This window comes from Perna viridis, chromosome 5, assembly GCF_037379345.1.
Source record: "Perna viridis isolate PV_CMFRI_1.1 ecotype Kerala chromosome 5, ASM3737934v1, whole genome shotgun sequence".
NCBI lineage: Eukaryota > Metazoa > Mollusca > Bivalvia > Mytilida > Mytilidae > Perna > Perna viridis.
Window position 1 is genome coordinate 21,482,763 of NC_142449.1, and position 15,282 is coordinate 21,498,044.

The window sequence follows — 15,282 nt, forward strand, 5'->3', positions numbered from 1 at the left end:
GACAGTTCATGTACAATTTATTTGCATGTTACTAAACAAAGAAAGGAAAATGGCAAGATGATACTTTGTACAACTGACATGAAGTAAGAAATAAAATATTCTCTAAATTTACACAAATTAGTTGCCTTCTCTGCCTCTTTTAATAAATGAAATTGTGAGAGTTGCCTTCTCTGACTCTTTTAACTTAATCAACAGGAAATATTCCATTCTTGACATGTAAATAAAAATAAGGTTTGGTACCTGATTAACAATCATATCATTTGACTGGAAATTTATTTGAAAAATGTATATTTTTTTGCAATTTCCAAAACAATTAAGTAAAAATAATTTTTTTTCTGTATAGGAACAAGTACAAATGGCATGAAAGTAAAAATAAATTAAAATGTATTTACAGTCTAATATTTCTACATATTGAGTAATAAAATCAAAAGCTAAAAAACTAAATAAAATAATGGTCAGATGTTGTATAAAATGAAAACTAAAAATAAACTTCCAAAAATCAACTACTCCAAATTTTTGCTTTGAACAACAGTCTACCCCTTTTGTTGAAAAAAAAATTCAAACAAACAAACAAAAAAACTTGTAACGCTTACTGTGAGGATTTTTTTTTAATCCATGTTTCCACTTTGATCATACTACATGGCTAGACAAGAATATCCTTCATACACAAAAAGAAAAAAAAAAGAAAAACACAAAAAGCCCAATTTCACTGAACTTTTAGTAAAAAGTTACATCAAATGTCGATATCAGTTTTCTCATTAATCTTTTCCTTTTACAGAGTAAGCAGAGTAGCAATAAAAATATTCCCATATTTTTAACAGATGGGTGAATAAATTTTCTTCCAACTGTGGTAAAAATCTTAAGATTTTAAATTGACCTGGGTTTGTTAGTGAAAAAAAGAGAACAATGGCAGAACTGAGAGGTAAATTTGCAGTAATAAAAGAATCCTAACAAGAAAAATCTGGATTTGAAACCGCAGGAAAAAAATTACATAAGCTTAACACACTAAAGGACAGGAATACTTTTTTTATGACCTGAGTGTTTTTTAAAAGGAGAAATGGGAAAGGATATTGGACATATAATTTAATATGATATAATACAATAATATAATTGTTGATTACATTTTATGCAACAATAAACAATTTATGTGTATGTTGCTAGCCTGAGAAGCATGTGATCATATGCTAGTATCTTTTCCCATCCATTTACTGATAACAATAAATATATGAATAGGATATGAAAAGTAAAATAAATACTCTGAGATCAAAATATATATAAAAAAATATCATCAATGTCAGAAAGACAAAAAAAAAATCATTTTATTTGGGATTAACAATAACTTAATGATTATGCATTGCATCTTTTTATTTCATCAAGCCCAAATAAAGTTCTTTGACAATGATCACATACATGTCTTATCCTACAATCATAGAATTGATATACTAGTATTTGATGGTTACATTCTAATTTGATATATAATATTTCTGCTGCCAAGTTACTTGTGTTCTCCAAGTCAAACATGTATGTTAATGACCTTATAAAACTCAAAATAGCTTAATTACAGGATAAATGTTAAACATATCATACAAATTCCATTGCATGAGATCATAAATAAAACATGTGACAAATAAAAACTAAGAAAAAATTATCTTAGCTACAAATTTTTACAATATTTAAAGCAAATGAAAATGCATTTATATTTTGCAAATAAAACATAGTTGGTATTATACCACCACATAAATGCAAACTGTACAAAGATTTAAATTTAAGTGCACAATCAACAACTTGTATGTACATTTATTTTGGCAGAATGCGTCTCCCTAATACAAATTCTTGTAATATGTACAAATGAATGTGTCCATAACTGGGTAAATCTTTTCAATATCAGTATCCATACTTCATTCTTTTAAGCATTATATTTTCCATATTTAAACTAATGTTTAAAACAAATTTCACATTGTTCAGGCTTACCGGCATTTATCTATTACTATGGAAAAAGAATGCATAACTGTCAAATCCCCTGCAAGAGAATCCCTTTTTGGAGAAATGGAAATATCACCTGACAAAAGCATCACAAAAGCCTCTAAAAGAAGCAAAAGTTAAGCAAACATTGATACTAGCATACAAATTACAGGAATGATTTTTACAGTCAACAAACAAAGCAGAAATTATTGAGATTTGAAATAAATATACCATAAAAATGAATTATAAAAGTAAGATTTGGATTTGAAAAGGAAAAGTTCTGTTTTAAAATGGAAGAACATCAGGTTATAGTATAGTATTATTAACTACATCAATGTATGATATAATGAATAGAAGTGACTAGATCAAAGAACCCTGGATTGTATAAAAATACTTAAATTCTACATTGTATTAACAACAAATTAAAACAGTTTTCAAGGAAAAAAGAACAAAAAAAACCAAAAAAAAACCACAGATTAACACTTGATATGAACTTAACTTGAATTCTAATTTTAATCCATTTAAACCTCAGATAAATTGAGAATGTGGTCTTACAGGTTTCAACTCAAGTTGTTTCAAGCCAAACGGTTGTGGTAATTACAAAAAGAGTAGTGTCATTCAAACAAAAAATAGGAATGGAATTCCTTCACTAAAAAAAATCTATAAAAAAATATTCTTGACCCAGAAAAAAATTGTCGAACAAGAAGACCAAGTCCACATAAATACAACAACTTGATAAAAAGAAATTATCTTTTAGAGATTCAATACCCAAAACATCATGACTGCTGTCTTAATGAAAAGATGAGATACTATTGCACAATATGCACGGAATACAAAATGGAGATTAAAGCAACATATACACAAACTTTTCCTCATTGTCACAATGAAAGCACAAAGTTTCCTCTTCATCAATAATCACCTCATCAGCTATCATCCATCAAGACAATTTTGTTCACATATCATCACATTCCTTTGGTCAATCTATTGAACAATGTGACATGAACCCTATCATACTATACATCCCCATGCTTGAGGATCTAATTAATGCCCATTAGATATCATTTCTAACATTACTAACTCATAGACAGAAATTGTTATCATTGTTTAAATAATTTTCAATAGCTTTCTGACATTCTGATGACGGCCAACGCTCCAATAATAAGTTACATTCTGATTCATTGGTTAGTTCTATCTTTGTTCTGTTGTGACTCCTCAGTAGAAGCTTGGTAGTCTCCAATGCCTGGAAAGGAGAAATGTTCCATAATATCAAAACAGTGAGGAGAAATGTTTCACAATATCAAATCAGTGAAATCTGTATAAACCAAACACTGAGGAATCTGACAACCAGTCTAATCCTAGGGCTTAATCTACAGGGAGACATGAGCCTAATCTACAGGGAGAAAAGAAACTTCTCCTGTTTGTCTTAGAGATGGATAAGTTTTTGTAATAGATTACATAGACAACTAGAGGCTAGCCTGAATCACTCACATAAGAGCCTAATATGTCTCAGATTTCTTGTATTTGTTATGGTTTTGAAGATATAAGTCAAAATATATGGTCAAACCCCTAAGTTCTGTTTTCAGCTATGGTGGCCACATTTTTGACACATCAAAAATCTGAACACTTCTGTGATACACTAAGGAACATCTGTGCAATTTCATAAAATTCTGCTCAGCAGTTCCAGAGGAGAAGATTTTAGAAAAAATTGTTAACAGGTGACGACGATGACGACAGATGCTAAGTGATGGTAAAAGCTCACATGGCCCTAAGGTGTCAAATTGTCATTTTTCGAACAGAATCTACTAAAACTTCTACTTGTACTATGTCTAGATTAAGCCCTGCTAAACCAGACACTTTTTAAAGTCCTTGACATCAATTATAATGTATCTTGGTAAACTGAACACCTGTCTAAACAGAACCCAGCCGAAAAGGAGTTTGGTATACCGTATTCTTCTGTGTACCCTGCACACTTTTTTTAACTTTTTCTTAGCTCCAGAAGGAGGATGCACAGTATACACCAAAACAATGAGTTTCTAGATTATTTTCTGGAGACATAATTTTCAGGTCCGTAATTTTCAGGAATCAGAACCGACGTCATCAACTAAAGACAACATTGAGCCATTGTACTTTTGAGAACAGCTTTATGTGAAATAAATAGAGTTTTACTGCTATTTAATAGTTGTCTTATCCATCAATGCCGTTTCCTTGCATTTCATAGTTTGTACGAAAAACCGTGTCTAGTTACTTATTGTTCTCTCAAATCAAATTGTCTAATTATAACTTTTTCACCTGTGTGCGGTGGAGCGTTAAATACACAATACCGGGAGTGCCAACTTGTCCTTGGGCCCACTGTCATTTAATTATCATATAACAAAAGATCTATTTAAAAGGTGAAACAATTATTACTAATCCTTTAACCTGCTTGATGAACTGTTTCCAAATGTCAGATATCAATACATAACTTGGCAACTGAAAACATCCTTTTTATAAACGATCGGACCTAATTTTCCTTATCATCAATGTTGTTTCAGAGCAATTAAGTCTTTAAGAAAAAACAAATCTTATAAGTTTTACCATATCTATGTGAAATATGCTTTTATTTCACTCTGAGATTATGTTTTATATTTATATTAAATACTTACTTTTCCTGACTGTAGAGCCATGTTTTCTATCCTTGGTATCACTTCCTGCATGATACTGGTGGGCCAGAAAACCTGTGACACCAGTCCCAGCTGACAGGCCTCAATAGCTGTTATTTTCCTTCCACCAATCAGTAATTCATTAGCCTACAAAATTACAGGACTTTGAAATGATCAATAGATTAATGCATCTGTTGTACCTGTAATTGTGGATGACAGAATTTCTATTCATATTTACACTCAACAGCCTCTACTGTCTAGTCCACTAAAATAATGCTATGTAATAAATTTTCAATCGTAAATTACTGGTAATTGTTCAACCGAAACAATAAAATCCACATTACTGATGCACAAAAAAAAAATCAAAAAGATGTTCATGAATAAATACATTTGTTTGAATCAAATCTTTTATATACATGTAATATAAATTCATTAATAATAACTATAGACTCTTTTGTGCTAATTTCTGAGCAAACCTGGTAGATACTCCTACTGTTAAAATGCTGCAACTTTCAGTAAAAAAATTAGCATATTGATTGTTGGGGTTTAACGTAGCACAAGAGGATTGCTTGATTGATTGTTGGGGTTTAACGTAGCACAAGAGGATTGATTGATTGATTGTTGGGGTTTAACGTAGCACAAGAGGGTCAATAGCTTTAATTTTAGTGTATTCCATTGTGTTTTTTCAACAATAATTTAGTTTGATCTGATATGAGCCTTTTGGGCAATATAGGTTATTTTTCCTTGGTACTGTGACACAATTAACCTTGATTGGTTCACAGTCCACATTTCAAATAATGCTCAACTAAATGAGGCTTTGAAGAGGGAATAAATCTTAATTTTTGACCATAATCGATTAGAAATTAAAATATCATAAGGATTGTTTTTTTTATATTTGACCACGTTTCTCTTGAATAACCAACTTCAGACAGTTTGCACTTGTTTATAAAGTGTAAACAGCCTGAATATTGGTCATTTGGCATAACTTAAGTCAAATTTCAAAAATGACCCTGAATCCTGTTATTTGTTGTAATGATGTGAGGTTGATTTCACAAAAAGTTGTTAGTGTAAAATTTGGTCGTAAGAAATGATGTTATTATGTTATTTTCTATCATAACAAAATTATGAACGACTAATTTTACATTTCTTGTTTGTGAAATCGACTACAAGTGTGCCTGGCACAGTCAAAGTCATGTAAACTGATTTTGGAACGTGGTTCTTTAACTTGATTGAAACCCTACCATCGCCATTCCCACTGTATTTGGTAACATATAAGAAGCACATCCTTCTGGAGTCTGACAAAGCTGAGCGTATGGCAAATGGAATGAAGCTTTGTCACTAGCATAGACAATATCACATAATGGCAGCATAGTCATCCCAAGTCCTATAGCTGAACCAGCAACTACAGCCACCAAAGGCTTAGGGAAGGTAATCAGTGCCTTCATAAAATCCCTGTTATAAAAAAAATTCTATTATCAATAAGATTAACTGCAATAACTTATTTAACTCTCTTAGAAAGCAGAATACTAAGTGCAGCAAACATTTACCCTAACTTGTTCAATTTTCTGTACTAATTTCAAAATAATATATGCAATTCCCTACAAAGTACAGTATGTTGTGAAACAGGCTTTAGAGGATTTAGTTTTACAATAAACTTTTAAATCCTTTCTCAACTTGATTCAAACCTTTCAGATTGATAGAAATATGAAATTTGAAGATAACTCTGTGATATGATGAAAATCTCAAATTGCGATATTAAATGTGACTGCGTTTGGACCAGGGTCAGAAGTATTTAGCATAAAGGTAAAACTTACCTGAGTGCATCTACCATTTTCCTTGCAGCTATTTTCCTGTCCATGGTGATAAGATAGGCGAGGTCAATACCACTACAGAAGACGTTACCTAGACCACTGAACATTACAAGATTACTGTCATCGTATTTGGCTGCATTCAGAGCAGCAACTATCTCCTGGATAACCTACATGAATAAAATGAAACTGACATGCTAGAACAAATAACCTTCATGCAAATTTAGTTTTACAACTACAATTGTTGACATCCTTAGATATACATGTATTATATTTTTTTCCTCAATTTCTAGGCAAGAATTCTCATATTTTTAACCATGTGGGATTTTCGTATCATCAACGGGAGAGATAAAACATGTGAAATTTGTGAAATCATAACAGAATGTTAATGATGCCTTGTAAGTCCAAAGAAATTTCCGCAAGCAGGGCCTACTGTATATTGGCAACTTAATAAAACAATTCATTTTAAAAGTGAGATTTTAAAGAATCAAACACCACTAGAAAATACAAGACGAGGAAATTTCAGATTGCCTGGGGTAAGATTACAAAGTCAGCGGTGTTAGATTCTTAATTTCCTAATTTACCTGTAAAATTCATGCTAACTGTTTGGGCCAATCATTTAACAACAAGGTAGAGTGCATTGCAAAGACAACATTTATCTTCTGTCATGTCTATCACGGTGAAATTTATGGTCACATTGTTGTAATGTAAAGTTGTGCAGGACTTTCTTATTAACCATTGTGACAATCATTTCAATATAAATTATTTTGTTCCTTGTCATATAAAGTTCCTAAAGATTGAAAATTACTTAACAATACATGCAATTTACAAATTAGCATTTTCCATAAATTAGATTTGATATAAAATCTTGACAAACTCCTTAATAGCAAATAAAAAAGAAAAGGCCCACATACCTGAGGATTTAGACAGTTTTTCAACTTAGTGTGGGTATTCAACCAGATCTGTGTGTATTTATTACATTTTTTGACAACAATCTCCTTGTAACGGTAAGCACATTCACTCTGACGTACACTCATACGTCTTTCAACCTCATCCATTGAATCTTCATCTCGTTTCTTGCTGGATTTCTTTGGTTGGTACTGGAAAGGGAGATTATCCAGTAACATTTTGTAAGACATGGAGGATGGACTGATTGGAATCATGGCAGGAACATAATGATAACCTGTGGCTGCAACATCAGCACACATTGTCTCCATTGGGATTATTGGCCTAGCATTGGATATGATGGGCTTCACTGATGTAAACACTGGGGTTGGAGATATAGGTCTTACAACTGTAAAGAAAATAATACATACATAATTTATCAAATTATAAGCATTAAAAAGGTCATAACTCTATGAGCATACAAAATTATTTTGCACATAACTTTCTTTGACACTGTGACATCATTAACACCAAACAGTCCACACTAACTACATTTGTTCAATATGCAAGAGTTCATTGTTTTCATTTTACATGTATGACTCATGCAGGTGTTTTAATGTTTTGAAAGTATCATTTTTTTATTTCTACAGGGTGATATCACTGAAAACACCAAGTAAAAACTTCCTCATCCCTTTTATTTAGGAAAATATGCTTCATTTTTTTTTAATTTAGGAAAACAATATCAAAGACACCACTGGTGAGAAAAAAGTAATGTGAAATGTGTGAACAACACGTATTTGTCATAAGTACATTGTGTAGATTACATATCATTTACATGCTGAATGTTGCCTCATCTGTTATTCAATGCTTTTGTTCAGTTACTTTATCACGAACATTTTGCATGCAGGGAATTAACAATACACATTGAACAAAATCTTTATAAAAAGTTATTTGGACTCAATGCATACATGTACATTATAACTATTACCTGACTTTGGCATGACAGTTTTTGTCTTCATAGTGTCAATCAGTTGAATTTTCTTCATATGTGAAGTATTTTCCATTGGCTTCACTTTAACTTGTAAAGTCTTCTTACTAAGTTCTTTTTCAATTTTTGATAATACTTCAATCTTTTTAACATTTTCTCCATTTTTAGGAGAAATACTCATTTTCCCCTTTTTAGCCTTAGGAGATTCAGAGATTCTTATTTCTTCTCCGTCATCGCTTTCAGTATCAATGATTTCAATTGTTTCACATTTTCTTTTCAAGGTTTTATCATCCTTTCTCAATGTATTCTTCTTTTTCACTATTTTTTTCTCACCATCACATTTCGGTTTTCTCACTTTTGCTTTCTTTTCAGAATTTCCACTAACATCCTTCTCTGAAACTTTCTTGACCTTTTTCTTAGGTTCCTTTTCTTGTTTAGCTTTAGAATCAGAAGTCTGCTTCTTTTTCACAATTTTTTTAACCCCTAATGAGGGTGAAGCTTTTGCCTTTTCTAAGTTTCCTTCCGTTTTAACAACGGTTGCTCCAGTTTTTTCACTAAATCCATCACTTAAAGACTGATCACTCATAGATGAAAATACACTGTCATCAAGTTTTTCTTTTTTAATTACTGGTTTCATTTTCACTAGCATTAAACCTGCCTTTTTCTTTGTTTTCAGAGATTTATCAGACTTTTTCAATGTCTTGATACCCTTGGATCCCTTTACAATAGTTTTTACTTTCATTTTCTTCTCCTTGTCAGGCTTTTGTACTTTCTTTTTTATCTGTGATGCTGACTTTCCTGGACTCTTCTTGTCATGCCGAATATTTTGTAAACTTGTTATAATACAAGGTTGATCGAAAGTTTTATTTGAAGCAACATCCAGTGTTTTTTGGTTTCCATTAATAGAATTAGTTTGAGATTTTGGAACCATTTTATTGGATTTTGGCATGGTAAGCAAAGTCCGCAAAACACTAGGACTTTCGCTGTTTTTTGAATTTTGACCTCCAATTAAGTTCAATGTACTGGAACTTTTAATAAACATTTTTGAGGGATCATAAAATTCCTCAAGTTTAATTGGTTTCTTAGGAGTCCTTTTTGCTGGAATAGGACTGTCGATGGACTTTTTTGCCGGAGGAGACAAACTTGCTGTCTTTTTTGGTGATTTGGGTGAAGTGTTTCGAACAGATTTTGTAGACTTAGGTGATGGTGATTCAGACTGACTAGAATCTAAGCAAACACTAGTATCTACTGATAAATTCAGACTAACATCCTGATTGTTGACTATAGCCGCATGTCTCTGAAGGGCTTTTTTTATGTTATCACTACCTGAATTCAACTTTTTAGCTTTTTTCACTATTTTCAATGCCTCTTTCCTGGCCAGTTTAGATTTTTCTGCATTTCTCTTTGGTGTACTCTGTGTTTTCTCTTGAAATTCCAAGACCAGGTCAAAACAGTCCAGGAGGTTATCAATGGGTTCCCACGTGTTCCAATCATTATTGTAGTTTTTCCACTTGACAAAAAACTGTAGTTGGTCATCAACTTCTCTCTGATCAATAATTTCTTCAACCTATAAGAATAAGAAGACTATGGTACTTCAAATTATACTTTTGAACAAGTACATGTTGGTTTGTATTAACTATTTTTCATTTACGATTCTGAAATTGGTCACAATCATAGTGATTAACACTATTGGCCACTTACAAAGACATGTACATGTAACAATTCATAAATACTGTTGTGATTTGGAAATTAACTGCTCAGTTTTTACATGCTGTGTGGATAATCCTAAACATGGTTTTAATGTTACATTGAATGTATATTTTTCTCTGGCCATGTGGCTTACTTTTTCCCTATTTGTTCAACAAAAAAAATTAAAAAACAATAACAAACAATAAAATGTGAAATTTTTGCTATCCAATGAAATTTTGTCTTTAGTCTGTCACACCAAAAATAATGTGTTCTGACATTGGAGGACGACACACAACATGAGAACAGTATAGCTGTGTAAATAGAAGTCAGCCATTTTATTATCATTTCAAAGAGTTTTAGCAAGTATAAGATAGAATCAAAGTGCTGTCAGCACTGGAGATTTTTTTCTTGTGAAAATTGTAGCACGAACAAAATTTGGAAGATTACATGATGTAAAATAAAAATGTGATCATACAGTTGCATTTTTCATATTTAATATCCAGAACTGTTTTTTCCCTAATACGTATAAACCGGATGTCAATCCATAATTCTGATCCAACTTAACATACAAATACAAATTTTGTTCCATTTCACCTTTTCCCTAAACTTTTGAAACTGTCCAAAAGTTAATTTGCATTAACATTAAAAAACTACAGTAACAGATTTTTATTATACAATGTACTCAATTAAAACCAATTTCAGCTTAAGAAAAATATTTCCTTGATGAACATAAGATTTCCAAAAACTTGACACTTTTATCTATTTGAATTTTTCTGCCAATTTTACTTGGTTAAAATCACTGCTCTTCACTTCCTGTTTATTTATGATGAACTATTAATGAAAGGCTGGAGAATTTGACTGATAAGTATGTTAAATGGGACATGCTTAACACATTTTATGCTTCTTGACCCATTACTTCAAGACCTAAATTTCCTAATACAAATTTATTACTAAATATGATATTTCAAGGCCAAAAAGGAGTCCCTCAAATCTTGTTGATATTAAAGAATAGATCTCAATTCTATTTGCAGAAATGATAGAAAGTTATTGAGCTGAATAATTGCAAGAAGCATATTTACTAGTTATAAAAGAGGTATTGAATGATATAAAAAGGAATTACACTTGGACTATATTTTTGTGTAGTCATACATGTGATAAAGTGGTTCCTTCAAAACTGGAGATTGTTTATGTTTATGGACAACCTCTTAATTAATGTTTGTTTCCTTTAAAAACCAAGCCGAGTGTTTTAGAAAATGATGTCCTACTCTTGATTCTAATGTCATAAGTTGCTTTGGAATTCAAGCACCATTGTCAGTGACTACTTATTTTTATGTTCTAAAGACCATAACCATGTTAACTGAAAATTGAAGTGCAAGCCTTTTTCTAATTAACTGCATACCATGAAGTTATATATTTTGGGAAATGTAGCAAATATTCAATAATGTCGATACCAAATTTCCAAAATCATCACAATTCTAAAGGAGTATTATTTTCTTTACTTATTGCACACAATACATGGAAAATATACTGTACAGTTGAAATTACAGAAAATGTAATATAAGAATTATAAGGGAGGTAACTGACATTTTGAATCAATGGTAATTTTAAAATTTATTAACACAGGTGGCGCTACAAAATTTAGACTGTTAAAATGACAGTAATTAACAAATAAAATTAATCTATAGACAAAGATTGGCTGTCCATAAAATGGTGATGTTTCCAATCAGGATCCATTTTTCAATCATCATCGATAACACTGATCAGCTGATTGCTCCACCGAGAATATTTACCTGTCATAAAACATTTCATTACCTGTTTAAACAGAATTAACACCTTTTGTCAAATTTATGGCTCATTAAATAATCAAAGAAATGAGATTGAAATCCGAATTTTAGGGTTTGAATGCTTGTGTTTCTAGATATTTTTTGACAATTCAGAAAACAGTAGATTTTCTGTTCCCACGGTAGAACTGTAGAAAGGTTCTCATTCTGGTAGAAATTACCTCCCAGTGGTAGGTTCACATATAGTAGGGAAGTTACAGTGATAGACCGGCGACATAAGGTATTTTGATAAATCAAAACCCTCAATTTTGGGAATTTCGTATGTTCCTGGATTAGGTCAATCAGTTTCTTTATGTTGAAAAACTTTTAATATTGAAACTTCATTCAACTTTGCATTTATAAATACCCATTTAAAATGCATTTGGCCAAGGTTGAGTTACCATTGACCATAGTTGGTTTTAATTGGCTCACTATAAATATTTTCATCTGATTTTTGACACAACCTTAAAATTAATTTGCAGGGGACTAATCTTAAAGGAATCTTCTTGGCAATGTCACAATTATCTTCAGACTGGCTTATGACCTATTTGTCACGATTGATTGGTTAATATAATCTGTGTCAGTAATTGATGGGTTTCTCAAGCGTAAGATAATTGTAGGCTGATATCATGGGGACTACATTTTAACCATGGCGGCTTGCCATGCTAAAGACAGCTCATGAAGAACCAATTATGATGATCCCTGCTTTTTAAGTTTTTTACGTTCTTCAGATCACTGTCCAGATCTTCAAGCACTTCAACCTCCATTTTCTTTAGGTTAATACATTTCATTAAGGATTTTCATTGGTGCTTATGTCTATACTAGTAATTTTTATTCCATAGATAGATTTTTGTCTGCAAGTGGAATTTTAGAAAATAACCTGCTCTATCAATTGAAAGCTGAAAATTGACAATTTTTTTTTTGAAATGAGCCAAGAACTGAAATATCTCAGTTACCAAATTCATTATACATAAAATTATAAAACTTATTAAAAGTTAATAAATTCAATGATGTTAACAACTTTGGAGTTCTTCTGGATAAAAAGCAAAATACATTGTAACCATGTCATATTTGATCAAACATATGTAAATGTTTTTTTTTTACTGGTATGCCCCTTAAAAAAAGTATCATTAAAGTAACTAGATAGAATGTTTTTACCATGTTTATTAAAATGAACTCTTTTTTTATCTAAAAGTAAAAAAAACTTAAACAATGCAACAAAGGATACCGATCTTTTAGTATACTATAATAAATTATTAAGTGGTAATTTTGATTTTATCATTGGTAATGATTCACTAACCAATCGCACATTAAGGCGCTTTAAGCCATGAGTAATTCAAGTGTATCATACAATCAATCAATATTGTTGTTGTATAGCATTCCCTATCACTTTTTCAAACAAATGACAGATGAAAGGACCCGTGGATTCATCCACAAATGTTAATGCTACCTTTGACAGCGCTCTTCAAGCATCAATCAATAACAGGAAATACTCAAGAAATAAATGCAAATATAAATTTATGTAAAATATAATGGACAATGCTTTTAGTAAAATATTATTTTTTAACCTCGTAAACTTCGTTTTCCGCCATTGGAGTGAATGTCCTAATCCCGGTCTCACTAATTACCGACAAGAAGTGTCAAGAAGCGACAAGAAACTTGAATTGGCGACAAGAAACTTTGAATTAGCGACAAGAAGTTTGAATTAGCGACAAGAAACTAAAAAAATACCGACAAGAGGAGATAGACTATATTTATTTGCTGTTTTAATTTTAAAAAGATGAAAAATAGAAATAAATTGATGGAAAGGGTGAAAAATAACGTAATTTGCAATGATTTGAGTTTAAAAATGTTATGCTTTTATCAAATTAATAAGATATATGTTATCTATTTCTTTGATGTTATATGCTATTTTTTTTTTAAATATTTGAAATCATTCTTAAAGAATGCAGATATTTCAGGATTCTAGATCATTCCTAATTCCGATAGATTTGTATATTTACGCATATCAGCCAATCGGATTAATTAAGTTGTGACATTTATCCCCGCGCCAGTCAACAAGGTGTTAATCACTGACTTGTGGTGGCACGTGGGCTTTACCGGGCACGTGAGTCGTTAAATTGTTATAAAAGGTAGTTATGATATTAATTTCATAAAAGAAGCCAGTCACCCTTTGATCTCACCATTAAGAGTTTTGGTAGCTAGAATTGTTATTGTAACCTTCAGAATCAAATACACTGATAATTTTGATGTAAAAATTAAAAATAACATTGGCCGTAATAAGTTTTTTTAGCATTATAATTTATGAAGCTGTAGACCAGAAAACTAAGTATATAAAACACTGTTGATGATTCTAAGCGTGGTTGTTTTGTTAGTCATTTACATTCAAAGGGTTACTAGTACAGAACTTGTTTTTCTACCAAGCTGACTGAAGCCAAAACTTAACTCATCTTATACATGCATTCAATACACCCAAGCTTTTTACCCATCTTTAACATAAATACCAGACCCAAAGCAGTCACTCTGGTTCTTGCAAAAGTACGACTCTGTGCGTTTGTAAGAATCTTTGCTACGTATTTGCATACGGTTTCACTTTGTTACGCTGACATTAATACCGTCGGTGTTAGAAAATAGATACCCTCAGGAGCGGGGCTTCCCCTTGGGCAAGGGAATAAATACTTTGTGAGATTAATACCATCGGTGTTAGTCCAAGGGAGTGAAGTTGTATAATACCATCGTTATTACAAACCCTTTGGTGCAGGGTTTCCTCTTGGGCAAGGGAATCAAAATGTCAAAGTTTCCTTGTGGAGACTGGCAAAAATCATGGTTTCACAATAAATGTCAAAAAATAAAGAAAGACCAGTTTACTATCTTAACGCAATGTAGAAGTATAGACTTTGTACGAACTGTTGTCACACAAATGGCACCTTTGATTACGACCTCTCTCTTACGCGGTCAGAGAAATATGCACGTAGAAATTTGCTTACGGAGGCAGTGCAAGTTGAAAAGGTTTTATTGCGGGGCAAAGCTCTAATAGGCATTATAAATGAGACTGACTCAGCTCAATCTGCTTTGGTAGAAGACACTGTATCTAAACAGATACTGAATGGGCACAAAATGTCTTTCATAGACAGAAAACCTATTAATGTCTCTAGCAATGGGAATTGTCTCTTTAATGCACTGTCGGTTGATATTACGGGCAATGAAAACCTAGCAAGTCGGCTCAGGGTTTTAACTTGCATTGAACTTGTAACCAATAAAGCAAAACGTGGCACTCATAAATATGATCGTATAAGACTGGTATCTAATACATATGATCAGGCATGCAAAATGCTGCCACAAACAAAAACTGGTCATCTCCCAGGGCCATCGTAGGGGCAGCAACAGTTGTCGGCTGTCCGATTCAGTCAGTGTATCCACCTAGAAATGGGTTCATGGATAACTCAGTTGGTATCCTTAATGTTACCTTTGATCCACTAAAGGGAAAAGCA

The 15,282-nt window shown here is 31.9% G+C and overlaps 1 protein-coding gene across 1 annotated transcript; it reads right to left on the minus strand.

Moving 5' to 3' along the window:
• LOC148616489 (uncharacterized) lies at positions 1-13,410 on the minus strand. The gene is made up of 7 exons (XM_088583572.1): positions 13,360-13,410; positions 8,283-9,849; positions 7,324-7,703; positions 6,416-6,579; positions 5,843-6,053; positions 4,605-4,748; positions 1-3,202 (listed from the first exon to the last, which is right to left on the minus strand). The coding sequence occupies exons 1-7, from the start codon at positions 13,381-13,383 to the stop codon at positions 3,041-3,043; spliced, it is 2,652 nt and encodes an 883-aa protein (XP_088439698.1). The 5' UTR covers positions 13,384-13,410; the 3' UTR covers positions 1-3,040.
• Positions 13,411-15,282: the final 1,872 nt, after the last annotated feature.

Bases quoted from the DNA above. Each gene is read 5' to 3' on its own strand.
- LOC148616489 (XM_088583572.1), bottom strand. From the start codon at position 13,383: ATGGCGGAAAACGAAGTTTACGAG. The intron at 6,054-6,415 runs GTAAGTTTTACC...TTTTTATAACAG, and splicing joins AAAATGGTAGATGCACTCAG to GGATTTTATGAAGGCACTGA. The intron at 4,749-5,842 runs GTAGGGTTTCAA...GTAATTTTGTAG, and splicing joins ATACAGTGGGAATGGCGATG to GCTAATGAATTACTGATTGG.